General features: G+C 41.4%; 1 protein-coding gene and 1 long non-coding RNA gene across 3 annotated transcripts in view; one reads left to right on the forward strand and one right to left on the reverse strand.

Annotated features, from left to right (window-relative positions):
- The window catches only part of LOC120307822, a 31,509-nt gene that overhangs the window by 1,594 nt on the left and 8,536 nt on the right, over positions 1 to 21,379 (forward strand). The window contains exon 2 of the long non-coding RNA XR_005556661.1: positions 19,437 to 19,441. This is a non-coding gene — a long non-coding RNA (uncharacterized LOC120307822). The remainder of the gene's footprint in view (positions 1 to 19,436; positions 19,442 to 21,379) is intronic.
- EED (embryonic ectoderm development) lies at positions 307 to 19,473 on the reverse strand. 2 transcript variants are annotated; one of them, XM_039342968.1, is made up of 12 exons: positions 19,264 to 19,472; positions 17,100 to 17,252; positions 14,781 to 14,873; positions 12,840 to 12,905; positions 10,885 to 11,010; positions 9,233 to 9,314; positions 8,261 to 8,352; positions 7,908 to 8,041; positions 6,418 to 6,523; positions 6,016 to 6,174; positions 1,886 to 1,959; positions 307 to 633 (listed from the first exon to the last, which is right to left on the reverse strand). In XM_039342968.1, the coding sequence occupies exons 1-12, from the start codon at positions 19,399 to 19,401 to the stop codon at positions 507 to 509; spliced, it is 1,350 nt and encodes a 449-aa protein (XP_039198902.1). In that variant the 5' UTR covers positions 19,402 to 19,472; the 3' UTR covers positions 307 to 506. The 2 variants fall into 2 exon arrangements, with proteins under 2 accessions (XP_039198902.1, XP_039198903.1); XM_039342969.1 differs by lacking the exons at positions 307 to 633; positions 1,886 to 1,959 and adding an exon at positions 3,967 to 4,164 and having other exon boundaries at positions 19,264 to 19,473.

Genomic DNA, 21,379 nt, shown 5'->3' on the forward strand with positions numbered 1-21,379 from the left:
TACAGTTTCCCATGTTGTCGTGACCCCCAACCATTTATACATCACCATGTGCCAGGGGCATGGCCAAAGAAAAGGGGAAAAAATGGCGGACAGCCTTGTTTGGCGACCCCCATGAAATGGTCGTTCGACCCCAAATGGGGTCCCGACCCACAGGTTGAGAACCACTGCTTTATCTTATCAAATCTGTCTCTCTCAAATGCACAAACTTTTATCTGTTTGTCTTTTAGCTCACAAACATACAAAATAGCAAATATCTATTTAATACAGAGGAAGTTCTCCAGCTTTCAAACACCAAAAGTAAAATAATTTTTTTAAATGTACAAAAATATTTTTTTATTTAAAAAAGCAGTATTTTTTAAAAAAGACAATGCTATCAAATCAAATGTAAACATCTCTAAGTTCAGCTGTTGACAGAAGGAAAGAAAGATTACTCTGAAAGCGGTTTAGAGGATCAGCAGGTGAGAAGTTATGGCAAAAAAGCAGTATAAGTCTCAGGAATCCGTAATTTATCGAAGTCTGTCCCAGCGCCAGATGCTGGCATCATCACACACAGCAATAAGGATACTACTGTCTCTGCTAAAGCTGGTTTGTCGAATAGCAGCAGCACACTTGGGATGAGTAAGAGTTGTGCACCTATTAAAAGAAATTTAAGTGTTAAGTCTCCTTGCAAGAAAGCAAGCATCTGGAACAACACAAGAAAGAAGCTAAATTTTTTAAACTTCATTTTAATAGCAATAGCACTTAGACCAGTGTTTCTCAACCTTGACAATTTTAAGGCATATGGACTTCAACTCCCAGAATTCCACCGCCAGCAATGCTGGCTGTGGAATTCTGGGAGTTGAAGTCCACATGCCTTAAAATTGTCAAGGTTGAGAAACACTGACTTAGACTTATATACTGCTTCACGGTGCTTTACAGCCCTCTCTAAGTGATTTACAGAGTCAGTATAGTGCCCCCCAACAATCTGGGTCCTCAGAAAGATGGAAGATTGAGTCAATCTTGAGCCAGTGAAACTCAAACTGCTGGCACCAGCAGTCAGCAGAAGTAGCCTGCAGTTCTGCATTCTAACTGATGCGCCACTACAGGCCATCTTCCCACGACCTCACTGAATACTATGCCTACACATAAAATAAATCAAAATCTAATGAATTTGAAAAATTGGATCTTGGTTTAATAACGTCAGATTAAAAACATGGATTAATCCAAAAAGAAGTATTTCTCCAGGCTAAAAAAAAGCTGATGCAAGAAAGAAGGGGGAAAAATACTTTTACCATGTTGTTGCATATATGCTGTAATCTAGGCTTCAATTTTTGGAATTGTGATAAAGGTAAATGACTCTGAAAGGCTTACATCAGATAAATCTATAAAGGTTCAGGTTCTGGAAATCCTTATGTGCTGATTTTTATCTATCAAATACTTGTTTAGAAATTCAGATGCAATAGTCAAAATGGGTCAATATATTGTATATTCCCATGGATTTATAAAGCCTAATCCCTGTTTTAAGCACATATAAAAGATGAAAAATCCACATGGACAAAATTCCATTCCCATTTTACATATGCATAAAATGCATTGCGTGTGTGAAGTTGTATTTAGATTTAATGGATATCTGTTTTAAGAGACACTCTTTCCCTCCATCAGTTAATTACACTGAGGGCTTATTGTATATTCTCAATCAGAAATAAAAGGGTGATCATACATAAATGATTAAGGGATGCATGTGGGTTCCTGTATCCCAGTTATTTTATAGTGGTATCTCCCTTAATTGTCAAAAGGCATACAATATTTCCAACTACAATTTTAAACATTACAATTTAAGAAGTATACATGCAAGCTTCAATGCTTACAAGAATTGGAACAATACCAAACATTTATATATACTTACTTGGCTTTATGTGGATCTTCTACTTCTAAGTCCCATACATAGAGTTTGCCAACTTGATTGCCCAATGCCAGCATCTGGAAGATACATGTAGTCAATCCCGTATCACAGAGACAAGGATCAAAGGATCTAAAATATATTGTTTAATACCACAGCCTACTTCCTGGTGTTATAGAGATGTTGTAATTCATATTTATCTTCAACAAACCTATATCTAAACCCTTCTTATTCAGGCAACCCAATAAATGCCTAGAGCTTAATTCTTGTATCAAATAAACTGTTCAAGGTGTATACTACATTTCAGTAACAATCATTACTCCACATGTTTATAAGCATTTTGAAGAAATGGCTTTATCCATGGTCCTGAACTATAGTTTAGGCTTCAACTTGCAACCTTTCATTTCATGATCGTTTGAAGTTACAATGGCACTGAAAAAAGTGTCTTATGACCATTTTCACACTTCATGACCATCACATCTCCAGGGTCATGTGATCAGACGCTTGACAACTGGCTCATATTTATGTTGCAGTGTCCTAGGATCATGTGATCACCTTTTGTGACCTTCCGACAAGCAAAGTCAATGGAAAGGCCAAATTTACTTAACCAAGGTACTAAACAATTGCATAAAACAGGTCATAAACACAAACAAAACTCACTTAACTGTCTTGCTTGGCAATAGAAATTTTGGGCTTAGTTGTGGTTATAAGACAGGGGTCTTCAAACTTGGCCCTTTTATGTCTTGTGGACTTCAATTCCCAGAATTCCTCAGCCAGGCACGCTGACTGAGGAATTCTGGGACTTGGAAGTCCACAAGACATAAAAGGGCCAAGTTTGAAGACCCCTGTTGTAAGACAAGGGCTTACAAAGACAAGAAACACAATGCTGCAGGGGAGTAAGTGAGGCCAGGTACAGGCCAGATGCAAGTTGCGAGGGGCTGTTTAAATCTCATGTCATTCAGATGACTTTTCTGGGAAACAGGGAAAGCAATTCAGGTGTTTAAAATAAGACTGGCAATGGAATGGGAACAGTAAGTTAACAGAGCAGATAATTCAATTAGGCTTCATTCTCAGTAGTCAGCCATGACTGAAGTTACAACAGCACTGAAAAAAAATGACTTATGACTATTTTTCCCACAATCGTTGCGGTGTCTCCATGGTCACTCGATCAAAATTCAGATGCTTGGGAACTGGCTCATAGTTTCAGCCTCCTGGGTCATGTGATCATCTTTTGTTAACTTCCTGACAAGCAAAGTCAATGGGGAGCCAGATTCACTTAACCACCATGTTACTAACTTAATAACTGCAAGGATAAACTTAACAACTGTGGCAAGAAAAGTTGCAAGAAATGTTGCAAAATGGGGCAAAACTCATGTAATAACTAGGTTGAGCAATTTTGGACACAACTGTGGTGGTAAGCTGAGAATTGCTGTATAAATGAAGCTTATGCTCATGGCCATCTCCCAATTTCTCTAGCAAGGCTATAAGAATAAAATATTTTGTACTACTGAACATTCAACTGAAGAAATTCATTAAAACACTACGCATTACGGTTTAAGTCAGAGGTCATGCTGGCTGAGGAATTCTGGGAGTTGAAGTCCACAAGTCATAAAGTGGCCACGGTTGGGGGCCCCTGGTTTAGGTCACCCTTCTCCTGCTCAGTGATCTCCAGAAGTCTAGACTACTGCCTTGAAATTGCCAACACAGCTGCAACACACCAGATTTGATAAGAGGCTGAAAAGTGAAGAAGCCATTATAATTAATATTGCTTTGGGGGCCTGCATATACAGTAAGATATGGAGGCAGTTTGGTCTAGTGCAGTGGTTCTCAACCTGTGGGTCGGGACCCCATTTGGGGTCGAATGACCATTTCATGGGGGTCGCCAAACAACGCAGTCCGCCATTTTTTCCCCCTTTTCCTTAGCTGTGCTACTCCCTTTTATTCTATTGGCTTTTGAAAGCCAATAGAATAGACTCTCTTGAATAGAGTCTAATTCTATTGGCTTTCAAAAGCCAATAGGAATTGTCCAGGCTGTCTCTGCCCTGCTGAGCCCGCCAAAAGTCCCATTCTGCAAACGGTGCTGCACCAGTTGAATAGTCCTCGACTTACAACCGATTGAGTAGTCCTCGACTTACGACCGGTTGGGGGTCGCAGCATTAAAAAGGTTGAGAACCACTGGTCTAGTGGTTCAGGCTCTGGTCTAAGAATCAGGAAGCCCGAGTTCTAGATCTGTCTTGAGCAAGGAAACTGGCTGGGTGACTTTGGCTCAGTCATTCTCTCTTGTCCTAGGAATGAAGCAATAGCACACCAGTTACAAAAAACGTTGCCAAGGAAGCTGTAGAAATTTGTCAAGGCTGATTCAAAGGCTTCAACCATATAAAAGTAGGTCATTGTGTACCAATAAAGTCATAGTTTGCTACAGCCAAGTATGTTCTCTATTAAGAACATGTGTAGATTCTGAACTGCAGAAACCATTTACATTCTGTGTTTTTCTTTTCAAAAAAAAAACAACCCTGGAAACCTCTAGCATTCTTCATTCCAGAAAAATCCCAGTCCCCAGTCGTGAAAATGTACTGTACTAAGCTTTCTTTTCCACAGTGGAAATACTTATTTACAGTCATCAAGAGACTGAATTCCTCATGTCAGAAATACATTGGAAACACAGGATTGACACAACAGAGAGCACTGCTAACTGGTGAGAATGAAGTCTGAATTATCCATTCTGTTGACTTACTTTTCTCATTCCATTGCCAATATTATTTTAAACACCTGAATTGCTTTTCCTAGATCCCAGAAAAATCATCTGAAATACGTCAACGAGATTTAAACAACCCCTCCCGTAACTTCCATTTGGCCTGCGTCTGGCCTGTCATACCTTCCAGCAGTATCCCCATGTTCCTTACCTGCGGCTCTCACCGCTTTCTGCTTAACAACCTGTGCATCTCAGGGTTATGAGGGCAACTAGGATTGCCTGGGTTTCCGTTGCTATGTGAAGCAGCCATGTGATGTCCCAGTCCCAATTACCATTGTAACTTGAGGACTACTTTTAGTTTCACCGGTATATCACCCAGAGGCATTCGGTAATGAAGACCTCAGAGCACCATCTAATCATAACACTCTCAAAAACTTGAAATCTGCCCTCTCATCTCCAGGACCGTGGCGTATTACAGTTGATTGACTCAAGTCACTCGCCCCATTTTTTTCCTATTCAGCGTTAATCCCTATACATCAGGGGTCTTCAAACTTGGCCCTTTTATGACTTGTGGACTTCAACTCCCAGAATTCCTCAGCCAGGCATGCTGGCTGAGGAATTCTGGGAGTTGAAGTCCACAAGTCATAAAAGGGCCAAGTTTGAAGACCTCTCCTATATACAAATGGACTGTTTAATCCTGATGAAGCCTTCATACACTCAAGCTACTTCACAATACCTTACATTCAATTAAAGCTCTGGGTTATACAAGTAGTTCTCAACTTACAACAGCTCATTTAGTGACCGTTCAAAGTTACAATGGCATTGAAAAAGTGAATTATGACCCATTTTTCACACTTACGACCTTTGCAGAAATCCCATGGTCACGTGATCAAAATTCAGCTTCGCAACTGATTCATATTTATGACGGTTGCGGTGTCCCAGGGTCATGTGATCCCCTTTTGCGACCTTCTGAAAAGCCAAGTCAATGGGGAAGCCAGATTCACTTTATAACTGGGTTATTATGAGCCGAGGTAGCGCAGCAGTTAGATTGCAGTACTGCAGGCCACTTTAGCTGACTGTGTTCAGCAGGTCAGCGGTTCAAATCTCACCGGCTCTTCCATCCTTCCGGGGTAGGTAAAATGAGGACCCAGATTGTTGGGGGCAATGTAAATATATATATACATTGCTTACTGGTGTACACCGCTTAGAGAGTGCTTGCACTTAAAGCGGTATATAAGTCTCATAAATAAATAAATAAATAAATTATTAACTCAACAGCTGCAATGATTCACTTAACAACTGTGGCAAGAAAGGTCATTAAAATGGGGCAAAAATTCACTTAACGAAGTTTCACTTAGCAACAGAAATCTGGGGCTCAATTGTGGTCGTAAGTTGAGGACTACCTGTATTATTCTACTGCTCAATCTTATATGATTTTTTTTACCTTTTGCCAGAAATCCATAGAGAACCTCATATACCAAATGTCACATTGGCTATAATCAAATCGCCCTAAAATAGTCACATTAGACTCGCTGGCCTTAATTTTATCTATGTTGTCTTCCATTTTGCCAGGTTTCCAGCATACGATGGCATTTTCACAGGACTGCAGAGAGAAATCGAAAGGGAAAAAAAAGCAAAATTGGTGACAAAAACGTTCTCACTAACCCAAACTGCAGCTAATATGAATATGTAACATATGTTAACAACTCTGTTTTATTTTGGAAAGAAAGGGCATGGATCTATACTCTACAATTTATTTACTTCATAGAGCAAATAATTTTTAAGTGTCTTCTAGATATCGAAACATATATAATGGAAACGGGGAAAAAAATAATACAAGATATACCTTGGAAAGGATCAGATCACCCAGCCATCGCACACAGTCTACATAATTTCTATGTATGTCTCTTGTAGAGAAGTCAGGAAAATGAATCTTTTGAGAAACAAATGGTCTGCAGACAAAAGAAGGGAGACATGAAAAAAACAGGAAAATTTGGAGAAGAGGCCTGCACTGAATGCAACAATTATTGGTATGTTTAAATACAATTATTGGTCTCTGATTAAATACAATATATACAAGTAGTCCTCAATTTACAACTAGTTCATTTAGTGACTGTTCGAAGTTACAATGGCACTGTAAAAAAGTGACATGACCGTTTTTCACCCCTGTGACCATTGCAGCATCCTGACCATTTGATCACCTGATCAAAATTCAGATGTGGGTAACTGAATATTTATGACAGTTGCAGTGTCCCAGGGTCATGTGACCACCTTCTGATAAAGCCATTGGGAAAGCCAGATTCAGTTAGCAACCGTGTTACTAACTTCACAACTGCACTGATTCACTTAACAACTGTGGCAAGAAAGATTGTAAAATGTGGCAAAACTCAACCGTCTCGCTTAGCAACAAAAAAATGGGTTCAACTGTGGTCGTAAGTCAAGGACTACCTGTAACATATTGTAAGTCTAAAAACAAGGCAACAGTTGATACAATTCCTATTATGTCCCAGGTTCAGTGAAGCTATTCTAGAATATCCAAGAAAATTGGTACGTCAGAAGAAACATATGAGTAAGATGACTAGGAATGGAATACTTAAGTGATCCTCAGGAAGAGGTTGAGGATTTTAAAAAACAAAAGGCAATGTAAAGTACATGGCAGAAAAAAAGGAAACTTTGAAATGACAAAAAGGCACAGAGAGACATAATGAATGGCACTGGTAAAATACCATTAGTCTATTGTCTTTTGTTTTTTCCCCTTATTTTTTTCACTACTTCTTCCTCATTTTCTGTCTCTGCGTAACACTGCTTGCCCCCAAAGGCAACAGTATGATGAGCGTGTGTTTATCTATGGAATAGTATTTCCTTTCACACGTGAGCCACGGAATTGATTTAAGGATTAAACAAAAGGATGAAAACAAAAACACATTCTTTTGCTGGTTTTTCATCCTCAGATTGATTTTTACACAGCTTTACCCTTCCAGTGTTTCAGTAAGGGCATTTTTATAATGTTCTACAAAGCGTGTCTTACATAACCAAATAAAATGATATACAGATGCAAATGTCTGAATCCTACGCATGTGATAATAGTATAAACCCAGAGTTTGCCTCCCTCCCCTCCAAAAAAAACAACCTTGTAGATAGTTGGACAGGCAGGCAGTGATTGGTCCAGGTCCAACCAAAGTACTTTTGTGACTGAAAATGGATGAGAATCTGGGTGTCCCTACTCCCAATCCAGCCCCTTAACCATTACACCACACGGACTCTCCGTTTTGAGATTAACCCGTTTCTAAACCTGTGCACTTACCAGTTTTAGATTGGAGGATATATGTTTCTTACCTGTTCGTTTTATTGGGATTGTACTCATAGGATTCTTTGATGGCATTTATCATTCTCTTTGAATTGATTCGCCAGAGCTTTAGAGAGTGGTCCATGCCACAGGACATTATCTTCTCACCAAGCAGGTCATAATCCTGTATGCAAAACGTACAAAGTCATAGCTTTTTATGTTTTGCATCCAATATTCAAATCGAAGCAAGACAACACCCTCAGAAAACACTCTCATCTCCAAATAAACCTTATCAGTGTTTGTAATTGTTTAAGTTTTCTGAATTTTATAAAGTCTGTACAAAAATCGAAGTCAAAATGATTTCCAAAGGGTTTCTCAAACCACATAATAGTGTTGGACTTACTGCACTTAAAACTTCATCTCTGTGTCCTTCGACCCCTCCAAATATTGCAACCAAAGTGTCTGTCTGAATGTTCCACAATCGGAGTGCATGATCTAATAAAATCCAATAAACCAGATTAGGTTGTGTAATCCATATGTAACTCACCATTAACATATCCCTCATTTATAACTACACGTTATAGTAAACTACATCAAGGGTTAGCTAGAGATACCAGAAAGAGGTATAAATGCTTAATTAAAAGGAATGGGCCAAGATTTCACATGAGATTTCAAGCATCTACGCTGCCAAAGAGATTCCATCTAAGAGAAAGGGGGTCTTTTAAGCCTTAATAACCATAGCTCACTTCTTAAAAAAAAAAGTTAGTATAAATCTTCAGTGCAGCTACAAGAAAGCATGTCCTATCTCTCTAAAATAAAGCAAGCTTTTCAATAATTCCAAGTTTGACTTTGAAAAAAAAAGTATAATTTGCTATAATCACACAGGGTGCAAAACTATAGTTCAATCCTATCTTATTTTACTAGCCTGAAGGACAGCAATTGGCAGCTCTCCTGATATTGCTGAATACATGTCCCAGCATGTGTTACATCTTCCTAGATAGATTATAAATAAGCAATTTCTGGACTAGAGCAGCCTTACAGAACATGTGGTTTTTAAAAAGTCAATAAATTCACCGCCACACCCCAAAGATGCAGCACTGAGGGCCTCCAATACCTTCAGATCTCACCTCTGCCAGCTCCAGCACTATCACCATTACCTGAGCCATCCTTGTTCCCCTTTTTGTTGGTAGAGAAAATAGGCTGCTAACACAGTATACTACTCATAAAAAACATTAAAAAGGAATTTATTCCAGTGGTGGGATTCAAATATGTGAACAACTGGTTCGCTGTGTGGATGCCGCTTCCATTCTGGGCCTGGGCAACAAAAAATTAGCTACCGGTTCTGCCAAAGTGATTTATTAATTTATTCGCCTACCTTTGCTAACAGACAAAAGAAGATTTGGATCCCTCGGATGAAATTTCAATTCATTTATTGCATTTCCGTGGCCTACATAGTGCTGCAATAAAATTCAGAGATCAGTTTCCTTGTGGCAATGCACGACCTTGAGTCATCCCACGGAACTAGTGCATGGGGGGTGTACTTAACACTAATTTCCAAAGACCAGCCCCCCCGGTCACATGGCCACATTGAGCACTTGGCAACAGGCCCACATTTACAGTTGTTCACAGCGTCCCACAATCACATGACTGCATCTGACAAACGTTTTGCCAAAAGCCAGCATTTATTTCCGGTTTTCAGCAAAAGTGGCCCACAGCAAACCATTGGTTCATTTAATGACTATGGCAGTGCTTTACCACTGCTGCAAAAAAAGTCATAAAGTAGGGCAGTCATGGGGGTGACTATCACACATTATGATTATGACGGCTCCATTAGGGTTGTAACTCAAGGACCATCTATAGCAGTGGTTCTCAACCTGTGGGTCGGGACCCCATTTGGGGTCGAACGACCATTTCACGGGGGTCGCCAAACAACGCAGTCCGCCATTTTTTCCCCCTTTTCCTTAGCTGTGCTACTCCCTTTTATTCTATTGGCTTTTGAAAGCCAATAGAATAGACTCTCTTGAATAGAGTCTAATTCTATTGGCTTTCAAAAGCCAATAGGAATTGTCCAGGCTGTCTCTGCCCTGCTGAGCCCGCCAAAAGTCCCATTCTGCAAACGGTGCTGCACCAGTTGAGTAGTCCTCGACTTACGACCGGTTGAGTAGTCCTCGACTTACGACCGGTTGGGGGTCACGGCATTAAAAAGGTTGAGAACCACTGATCTATAGTTAATCTTTAAAGGTTTATTTTATTTATTTGGAAAATTTATATTGCCGCCTACTTGCTTACGGCGACATAAGCTGGCTTCCAGGAAATAAGAACAATATAAAAGAAGTAAAAATACAATAATAAAGTGAACCCCACCCCCCACCTTGGCGACTTCACACACTCATACCAGCCATTCAATGGGCTCCATTCCACTCCGGGCTCCCCTGGCCTGCTGGCAGAACGTCTTCAGGACCTTCCGAAAGAGTGTCAGAGTGGGGGCCAGTCTAATTTCTGCAGGGATCATGTTCCAAAGGGAGGGAGCCACCACGGAGAAGGCCCTTTTTCTGGGTGCCCCCAAGTGTATCTCCTTAAGAGTACGGGACCTGCTACATTCCTCCCCACTCTAGTGGGTCAGATGGATGTAGCTGGCAAGAGACAGTCCCTCAGATAACCTGGACCCAAGCCATGAAGGGCTTTAAAGGTGACAACCAGCACCTTGAATTGCACCGGGAAGCAAATCACCAACCAATGCAGCTCCCACAGGAGAGGTGACACATCAAGGTCTGCACAAAATCATGCGGGCCGCTGCATTTTGCACCAACTGGAGCTTCTGGATGCTTTTCAAGGGCAGCCCCATGTAGAGCACGTTGCAATAGTCAAGGTTTAAGGCAGAATTATTTCAGGTTTTCCTGGAGAGGCTGAACTTCAAGTTTTTGCAGAATAAGCAGGAGCTCTCTGGTTCCCATCTCACCCTACCTATTTTCTACTAAGAAGCCAGACAATATCTGAACCTCGTATTTACCTCTGGTATCATCTCACCTTTATACACTGCATCGTAATGGGGTTAATTATTCGAATAATGCCTCGGGAGCCAGCCACTGCCAGAAGAGGATGGCTTGTATTGCTGTCGTAAGTCCACGCACAAGTATAAAAGTTTTCATCTGCCTAAATTATATAGTTAAGTGCAATAGCACACAACTGCGGACTTTCCACTGACAGGGATAGCAAAATGCTTGCGCAACTTAAGGACACTCATTTGGGAAAAGTGGTGGCTTAAAAAGTATGTGAGTGGTAGTTTATTCCTTGCACAAATGATTTGCCATTTGCCATGAAATTAGATGCGAGCCAAAGGACGGTTAAGCAGCAGCCATTAAAGTATTAACAGCCCATAGCTCTACAGCAGCTTTCTCTGGCTTAGTTCTCTCTCCAGATGTTTTGGAGAACAATTCCCATAAATTCCCTGCATAGTTATTGATTCACTGCAAGGACACCAGATGGAGCGGCTATTCCAAGAAGCGGAGGAGTTCACATGAGGTCAAGGGAATGGATAAAATCTGGAGGCATGGCTGGAAAATGAGTGAAAGCGATTGCTAGAAATTGCAAAACAGCTATTAAGCTGTTCCCTGGGTGTCATTTCAATCCTTCTGAAACCTATTTCTCTAAATTGCAGTCCTTATCCTGTTTTTAACTATAGTTCCTACTAGCCATGTTTCCATTCTCGGGACTTTGAAGAGGTTTATCAGATTCTCCAATCTATTATATTAATTGTTATTAATTTCCTAATTTGGGAAATTGACATGCGGGACTTAAGCTCCCACAATTAAGCCCAGCACAGCAACTCGGCACAGAATAACAGAGTTGGAAGGGACCTCTGTCTTCCAGTCCAACCCCCTGCTCAAGCAGGAGACCCTATATCCGTGATGGCGAACCTATGGCACATGTGCCACAGGTGGCATACAGAGCCATCTCTGTGGGCACGCGCCATCGCCTCAGTCCTGGGCCTTCAGCTGGGTTTTATAAAACCTTTTCACTTTAGGTCTCCCCTGCCGTGTGCAAAAAAAATAAAAGGTTCAATCAATCAATAAATTTCAACCTCTTGCAGAAAAAAAAAATCTCACAAAGTTGGAATTGATTGAACTTTTTAGTCCCACCAATCTGCCAGTACCACCGCAGCCACGTCCACCAAATGAGCCATGCCCACCCAGCACCCGACGATACATAAGTGGGTTTTGGGTTGCAGTTTGGGCACTCGGTCTCTAAAAGGTTCGCCATCACTGCCCTATATCATTTCAGGCAGGTTCCTGACTCTTAACTAGGTAGATGCTTTCCTCCGAGTAGAAAAAATATTTTGGCAAAGCATTCAAAATACTTAAAGAGCATCTTGAATATGGAACAGGTGCCAGCATATTTTTCATTGTTTTTAAGCCCTTATCACCACTGAAGCCTACAGAACCTGATGAAGTGACGTGCTTTTCCAGGTGGCTTTGGAGAGCGTGATGTGCTCAAAATCACCCTAAGAGATCCTAGCGGAAAACTGCAATGATGCCGTCAATCCCTTTGTCCCCTTTTCTCATTTCTACATGACATATGGTTTCCTTTGCCTAAGCCAGGGGTCTTCAAACTTGGCCCTTTTATGACTTGTGGACTTCAACTCCCAGAATTCCTCACTGTGCCTGGCTGAGGAATTCTGGGAGTTGAAGTCCACAAGTCATAAAAGGGCCAAGTTTGAAGACCCCTGGCTTAGGCAAAGGAAACCATATGTCATGTAGAAATGAGAAAAGGGGACAAAAGAAAGAAAACAGGCAACATTATGCAGTTGGGACTAATAAGCAATAAGTTCCCAAAACCCACAGGATAGAGCATCATTTTACATCACCCCCTCTGGAGAAATTTTTTAAAAAAAATCGACAGATCTTGTGGTATGGCCTAATTAAAAATAAAAGTATGCCTGCCTGCCTGAAAACAATTCTAGAAACGTATGTAATAAAGGATACGTCAGCATCCACATAGGATTGCAGTAGCCGTATTTCTCCTTGGGAATGACATTCATATAAAGTTACCTGGAGATGGACGAAACACAAGAGGTGAAAGCTCCTGTTTCCCAAAGTTAAAACTTCCAAACCAAAGTTGAAAACTTCAAAGTTAACTTTTCTCAGCAGCAGGAAGGAAAGAAAAGGTACACAAACAGCTTAACTTAAAAGAGGACCACAATGTATTTATCCAGCCATAATCTCTTTCACCTGTTGTACACCTGCTCAGCTCTATCAATATAACCTTGAATATCTAAGCCAGGGGTGTCAAACTGCCGGCCCGGATGCGTCATGGCGATACCGCGTCCACCCCATTGCCGGCAATGGAAAAAAAAGTCACGATACGTCACAACACGTCACGTGACAGTGCGAGTTTGATACCCCTGATCTAAGCGCATACAGTAATGGCCAAAATTGTGGAATCCTTTTGGGAAAAGTGTACAGTAGAAATGCCACCTTTGGTTAAGTTTCCACCCATTTTTCTTCTAATTTCTTTATAACTGTAGCCTTGTTCACTTAATAATATTATTTTACATCGCTTTCTGGGCGACCAGTCAACTCTTTGCACCATGACTTTAATTTTATTACGTTTTACAAGCTCACTAAATGAAAGAACACAAAAAACCCCAACCAACTTGATAGCGATCACATAACACACTGACAAATGTCCTCCTCTCGGCTTCAATACAGGACATCAATAACTGAATCCTACTGTGATCTGATTGGCTCATTGCCAAAACAAGATGACACCTGATTGGCTCTCTAAACACTCATGCTCATTGGCTACAATCAGATGAAGGAAAGCTACCTGATATCAACCTAAGCAAGTTGTGCTTCCTTTTTCTGGTTATTTGGCTATAACTTTTCATAGAATACAGTACAGATAATTGAACAAACTTTGTTGCATTACATTCTTGATTAAATTATCTTTCCATTGATATATAATTTTATGGTACTACTCCAAAAAAAGTGGTGTTTATTAGCCATCAAACCTCAAAAATACACTTTTCCCAAAAGGTTTCCACAATTTTGGCCACTACTGTAGATGCATGTACCAACAGCTACAGTATAAGTATTGAGGGAGGCAAGCAAACCTATGATCTTTTCACTGCATCATACAGTATAATAAAAACACAAAAAAAAATAACTAAAACAAGGCAACAGATGTGTTTGCCACCTTGAGCTATTTGTAAAAAATTTAAAAGGTGGGATACAAATAAATAAACAAGTCACAATTCAATCAGCTTAGACCAAGGGTAGGCAACCTTGGCTCTTTTATGACTCGTGGACTTCAACTCCCAGAATTCCTGAGCCAGCCACGCTGAGGGGAAAGGGAGAGGTTTCCAAGCTGAGCTATGCTGGCTCAGGAATTCTGGGAGTTGAAGTCCACGAGTCATAAAAGAGCCAAGGTTGCCTACCCCTGGCTTAGACTATATTTTTAAAATCTACTGCTTTTCATTCAAAAGCCTATGTTTTTGAGGCACATTGCATTGGCTGCAGCCAGCAACCATGACCAGCTTTGTTCCCTGCTGCCTCAACTCATCACAAGATAAGTTGACTCATCACAAGAGTCAGCTCATGAATTCAAAAACACCGTTCAACTTTTTCCGAAAAGCAGCATTCTAGAACCTTCAAAAGTGAGACAACAGGCCTGCAGGAAGCAAGATGAAAAGATGCTGTGGAGTTTCTTGTGCTCTCTTAACTTGGCTGTTTGCTTGCAGACGTTTCATTACCCAACTAGGTAACATCAATACTGCAAGTGAGTGTGAGGTTTGCTGCTGGCTGATTTCATCTTAGTTGAGTAATGAAACATCTGCAAGCAAGCAATAAAGCTTGGAGAGTACCAAGTTAATCTCTTCTATCGGAAAGAAAGACGCCCAAGACGAATTTTAAGAAGCTACTCACTCGGTTGCTACCAACGGTGGCAAAAACCAGGGGATCACCTTCCTTGCTGTGCCAATTAAACTGCACGCCAAATAACGGTTGACTGTGATCCTCCTGAAAAAGAAACCACAAGTTCAAACCACAGCATTTCCTTCAGCATTAAAGCAAGTTCAGTAGGGACATAAGTAGGCTTAGCGAGATTATTGTGCAGATAGTTCTCAAGTTATGACCATTTGTTAGGAACCCTTCAAAATTATGACAGTACTGAACAAGGGGAACTTATGACCAGTCGGCCATCACAATGTCATTATCTAGGTCATTGGTGGCGAACCTATGGCACGGGTGCCAGAGGCGGCACTCGGAGCCCTCTCTGTGAGCACACGTGCCGTTGCCCCAGCCTTGCCTCCCCCCCGCGACCCCTTCATCTTCAGCAGCCCCCTTGAAGGAGACTCGCCCTCGAGCGTGGCCCACACAGAGCAGCGCAGCCAAGGACATGGCAGCCAGGCAGCGTAGACAAAACTCTGCCCTCACACCCCATCATGCAATTGATGCTGCAGGGTGCGGGCAGAGGGTGTGGCCGTCATAGCGCTGCTGGGCTGCCTGGACAATCTGTGGCAGGCCCTGGAGGTGGTGAGTGGCCCTGTGGACAGGCGGGGCGGGGGATGGGGGGCAGAGCGGGTGGGCAGGGGGGGTTGAGTGGGGGCTGGGCCAGTCTCGGTCTCTAAAAGGTTCGCCATCACTGATCTAGGTGTTTGGGTAATTGGCTTGCAATTATGTCATTGCTGTGAGCTGCAGTCACATGACTGCCATTTGTGACCTTTCCTGTTGGCTTCCTAAAGTCCTATAAATCACTCCTACTAAATTTTCCCCCATGAAGCCCCACTTTGGAGAACGGGATCCCAGGGACCTCATACTCCATAGTACGCCTCTGCCCACTCCTGCTCTGTAAATGCTCCCACCAGCCTTCCCACAATGCTTATCACCCATCCTTGCCCCTCACAGGCCTGTCTGCACTCAGCATTCCCCAGTCATGTGACCAAAATTAAGGAGTTTGGCAACCAACTCGTATTTATGATTATTGCAGCATCCTGGAGTCGTAGCAGCAGTAAGGGAAGCTGGATTTGCTTAACAAGCACCTGATTCACTTAACTGCAGCGATTTGCTTAACAACCGTAACAAGAAAGATCATAAAATTGAATGACTCACTTAACTACCTTGTTTAGCAACCAAAATTCTGGTTTCAACTGTGGTCATAAGTCAAGGACTACCAGGTATTTGGATGAAAGACAACTAGAGGATACCAAGGCGGTAGACTTTCTTGGGGCAAAGAAAAGCAACCTGAAGAACAGCAGCGGTGAGCCAATTCCAAACTCTATAGATATGTTCCTGAAGTGCCTGAGAGACCAGGTCATCTTTAGGACATTTTAATATTATATAAAATTCTTAAGCAGCATTTGAGGAACAGGAAGATTTAGGAAAAAGAGGCTAAAATGAAAAGAATAGACACTGAGCTCAACAATTGAGTCTAGAAACAACTCCAGAATCTGTTTTGCTTATGTATCTTTTATCTAAAATAAAAACAGTTGCTATGGCTTCTGCATTTTGTTTAAGGGCTACACTTCTACAGTCCTCTCTATGAAGTCATGAAGGAAACCCAAGTTATAATGTTCAGCTGCTGTTCTTAGCCATTCCCCCAAAAGAAAGTACACATTTCAATTTCCTGTCAACAACTAAAATACAATTTCCTGTTGTTCCAATTATATCTAGGTATACCTCCCATAACAAGTGCATCTGAACTTGCAACAAAGATATTTTTAAAAAAACTATGTAAAGAGATGGATTTTCTGAAAATGAAACAATAATGTGGTGTAACTAAGTTTAGTACTTTGAGAATTTATCTTGAACCACCTTATTATCTCACATAGCGAACACACTATGAGGAGCACACTAAAAATTGTTTTAAAGATTTTCCTAATTTTAGGGACATGAGAAGCTGCTTTCCACCAAGTCAGACCAGTATCTATTTTAAGGAGGTATGGGTAATCAAAGCCCTGTTTTGAGGTGATGGGGCTGACTCTCTGGAGTGACCTTCTGTTGAAGATTCATTTGTTTCCAACATTGCCTGTTACCTAGAAGCTAAACACAGAACTTTTTAAGAGCGTTTTGGCAAGATCTCATGCCATACATTTTGTCTGAGTTTTTACCTATCTTAGGATTTTTGTATTTATTGTATTTTTATACCTTCTTAGCCATCAAAATATATTGTGACATACAAATCTGATTTAAAAATATTTAATCAGGCAGCAGCAAACTCCATGAAACACTTAAGCCTGCAAATACCTTGAGGCTGTTCACACATTTAAATGAATATTTGCATTTCTTTGACTTCCATTTTCCTTTCCCCCAACTTTTCCTTCCTGGAGCATTCGGCGTGTTCGTAGGGGTGTCAGGGCGTTCAGTATTAGTACCACTCTCTATACTAACAGCATCGTCCTGGAAACATAAAACAAGATGGATTTCATAACAAACCAAAACCAGCAAAGAGCAATGTCTGAAATGCAGAAATTTTCCAGAATTATTGAAAAAACAAGTTTCTGAGTAGATTAGATACTCAGCCTTTTATAATCCTGCTTCATAATACTGGCACTTATAAACAAATAACTGAAAATAATAATGCCCCCAGTAGGGACTAGCATGCTTGCAAAGTTTTGTTTCATTTTTTTAAAAACATTCAGAATGGAAAGGTGGCATGCTACAAGTTTAAGTGATAGGTTCCAGCATCTTGTTTAGATTCTGGGCACCAAAGCTTTTGAAGAAAATAAAAACAATGGATGGCTTTGCTAGGAATTATGCATCAAGAAAGAAAAACTAGTCAAAGGTAATACAAAATGTCCTTTAAGAGCAAATATTTGAGGGACATTACAGTTATGTTGATAAATAGCTCTTTTTAATTAGCGATGGCCTCATGATGTGCAGTGTTTTCAAACTAAGCAAACTTGAGATGTGTGTCTTCAATTCTCAGAATTTCCCAGCCAATCTGAGGCTATGGAATGTTGGGACTTAAAACTCTATACATCTTAAAGTTGCCAAGTTTGAAAATTACTGATGGTGAGTCCTGTTTATTCATGAGCAAAACTAGCACCACTTTGGAGGAACATATCACATTATATTCTTAAAATTCTCAGTTGTGTCAACCGACTCAAAAACTTAAAAGAGATCCTTCTGGAAAAGGGAAGGAACACTTTATAGATGGAAATCTACAATCTTTGGTAACCTCACACAAGAAAAACCTCTTCCTGAATCTTTCCCAATATTGGCCAATAAATCAATAAATTAGTTTGATTGGGCCAGTACTACTTCTGAATTCAAGTATGATGACATGATTGAATATTCCACCAAATATTCTGTAAACAAAAAAACAAACAAATTCAGAAGCTTATCTCTGACATGTTCATTTTGTTTGAATAATTTTGTTTTGACATAGGCCTATTACCTATGAAAACAAAATCTATTACCAGGGAATGCCTATTGTGATAACTTAAGAGAGGATTATATTTCAATATATCTTGAGGAAGCACTGCTATTCTCTTTTCAAAAAGATGCTTCCAGATCCATCATCCCCAATCAATACATGCTAATGATGATAGGAACTGAAATCCTGCCTTTAACATCCACAGTCAAGATATTTGAGTTAGAAGTGATGGGACTGCAGTGGCACCTTCACCCTCCACCCCTATCATCCCAAACATAACAGTCCTGGGAATGATGGGATTAGATTCCACTTTCCCTTTCCAACCCTATCAACCCCACAATCCCTTGAGGAGGCTGGGAATGATGGGATTACATTTCTACCTTCTCTTTCCAGCCCTTCAACCATGTCAACATAACAGACCTGGGAATGATGGGATTTACAGTTCCACCTTCTCTTTCCAGCCTTATCAACCCCACAATCCCTTAAGGAGGCTGGGAATGATGGGATTACAGTTCTACCTTCTCTTTCCAGCCCTATCAACCCCACAATCCCTTAAGGAAGCTGGGAATGATGGGATTACAGTTCTACCTTCTCTTTCCAGCCCAATCTACCCCACAATCCCTTAAGGCTGGGAATGATGGGATTACAGTTCTACCTTCTCTTTCCAGCCCTATCAACTCCACAATCCCTTAAGGAAGCTGGGAATGATGGGATTACAGTTCTACCTTCTCTTTCCAGCCCAATCATCCCCACAATCCCATAACAAGGCTGGGAATAATGAGGCTGAAGTCCCTTTTTCACTCTCCTGACCTATCATTCCCATACCTGGGGCGGGAGTGATGGGAGTTGGCCGTCCGATCTCTCTGAAGAGCAGCCAGAGCTAGAAGGGCGGTCCCCACCCCCCATCCCCCTGGTTGCTAGGAGACGCGCTAGGCCCGGGCCTCGACCACACTGGACTTCCCAAGGAGGCCTGGAAAGCGAAAAGCCCCGTGGCGGTCACCCCCGCGCTGCCTTCCCGCCGGGGCCGCTCACATTTTCGTCTCCCGAGAGGTCCCCGGGGTTGCTGTTCTCGTCGCTGCTGAGCTTCTGCTTCTTTGTCGGCATCTCGGTTCCCGCCACCGCCTCAGGCGCCTCGCTTCTCCCGCCGGCTCCACGCCTCCTCTCAGACATCTTCCCCGCCCCTCGCGCCCGACCGTAAAGCACAGATAAGGTAGCCGCCGCCCACGACTCCGCGGCGAGACAGGAAGACCTGCGGGGCGCACTATATAAACTCTTCCGCCGTAAAGCGAAAACGGCTTTCGCCTCTTCTGCTGTCGCAAAGCCAAAGGGGAAATAGAAGCCACACTGTGGGAAAATGTGCAAGGCGGCCCCGTGCGCGTGCGCAGCAGCCTCGAGTAAGCGGGCCGCCAGCGGGCGCGCGGCCCCGTCACCTCACATCGAGTTTTTGCGCGCCTGTTTCTTCTTCCCCCAATTTTAGGGCGTTCGTTGCTTCGTTTTGGAGGGCTGCTTTCAAAAGAAAGCGTTTATTTTAGGGCTCAGAAAGAACAAACCCCTGGCCTGTATTTGTAACCTTTATTTTTTGGAGGACTTTTTTTTTAAAAAAAAAAAACCTAAGTTGGAGAGCAGCTCGTTATAGTTCTTAATTTACAAAACAAAAAGAGGAAAAAGAGGAAACAACGCATATGTGGAAAGAATCCAGAGAAAGAAATATTTTGGGAAATATTAAAAAGGCAGAATATATTTACCCAAAAGATTTTAAAGGCAGAAACCAAGCACCCCCCCCCCAAGTCTCTGCCCCAAACAAAAATCAGGTTTGCAGAAATGCAGATGTAATAATCTTGTTAGAAAGATTGGAGCCAGGAAGCTGGGATTAGAAAGACAAAGATCCATTAGAATCAACATCTCCTCACAGCAAAAAATCTAACAGTCATCAGCCACAGAGAAGCAGGATATGACCTTTAGGACATAATAGATTAACCCACCACCATCAGAATATCAGAAAGGCATGGTCCGGTCAAAGTTCATGTCACAGGAACAACTCCAAACAAAAGTTCAAGAAGGTATAAAAGCCCACCATTCCATACTATATGTGATCAGCTTTTCCAGAGCCATCTTTCTATCTGGCTCTCCAATAAACTACAACCTTCTTTCTAAAGCAGTCTCCATTTTGTTTATTCCCAGCTTGGACTGGACCCTGATGAAGATTTTTCTTTCAACACTTCCATCTGCTAAAATAGCTGTAATGCTATCAAACATCCACATTTCCCTATCCCAGAATTCCAAATCCAGTCTGAATATCTGGCTCACTGTGAGAAACCATTTTATTAAACTTCTATGCAGTCAGTCTCTCAACACCTGTGTGTGGCTCGCAACAGTCAAAGAAATTATAACAAAATCAGTAGAAAATTAAAAAAAGATAAAAGATGGCAAGTGCAATGAAGTAGGAATCTAATCTGACAGGTGTATTTATTATCTATCACATTTCACAGGGTTGAAAGGAAAATAGGAGAAAGGAGTATTAAGTATGTTTGCCACCTCGAATTATTTATAAAAATAATAAAGGCAGGATATAAATAAGTCTCCTTCACTGATAGAAACCTTCAAATTATTCAGTTAGAAACAATTATTAAGAGTACCATGGACTATAAAACAACCAATCAGTCTATTCTGGTATATCCAAAAGCTAACTGATCCCTTGAGTTGACAATCCACAAGGACAAACTTGGTTGTTTGGGGCACGTGATGTTGCCTACCCATGGAAGAATTAAAGCAGCAAAACCTAAATTCAGCTCAAGAGACTTAGCGAAGAAAGCCTCTGAATTTTGTTCCAGCATGTGTGGAAAGCGGTATCAATTGAAAAAAAAGATTTTTTTTAGTTAGTCCTTGATTTATGACTGTTCGCTTGGTGACCATTCAAAGTTCCAATGGACCCATCGGGGGGGGGCACTTATGACCCAGATTTTAAGTCCCAACAGTCGTCCCCCCCCCATGTGACTGCACTCTGGAAGTTAGCTGTTTGCAGCATCTTGTGATCATGTGACCGCATTTTACAAAAATCAGCATTTACTCCTGGTTTTCAGCAAAGCCTCCCATAGCAAACCACTGTGGGAGGACAGGGAATATTCAAAGGCAGAATATATTTCCCCAA

The sequence above is a fragment of the Crotalus tigris genome, unplaced genomic scaffold (assembly GCF_016545835.1).
Source record: "Crotalus tigris isolate CLP2741 ecotype Arizona unplaced genomic scaffold, ASM1654583v1 scf7180000017828.1554129, whole genome shotgun sequence".
Classification (NCBI taxonomy): domain Eukaryota; kingdom Metazoa; phylum Chordata; class Lepidosauria; order Squamata; family Viperidae; genus Crotalus; species Crotalus tigris.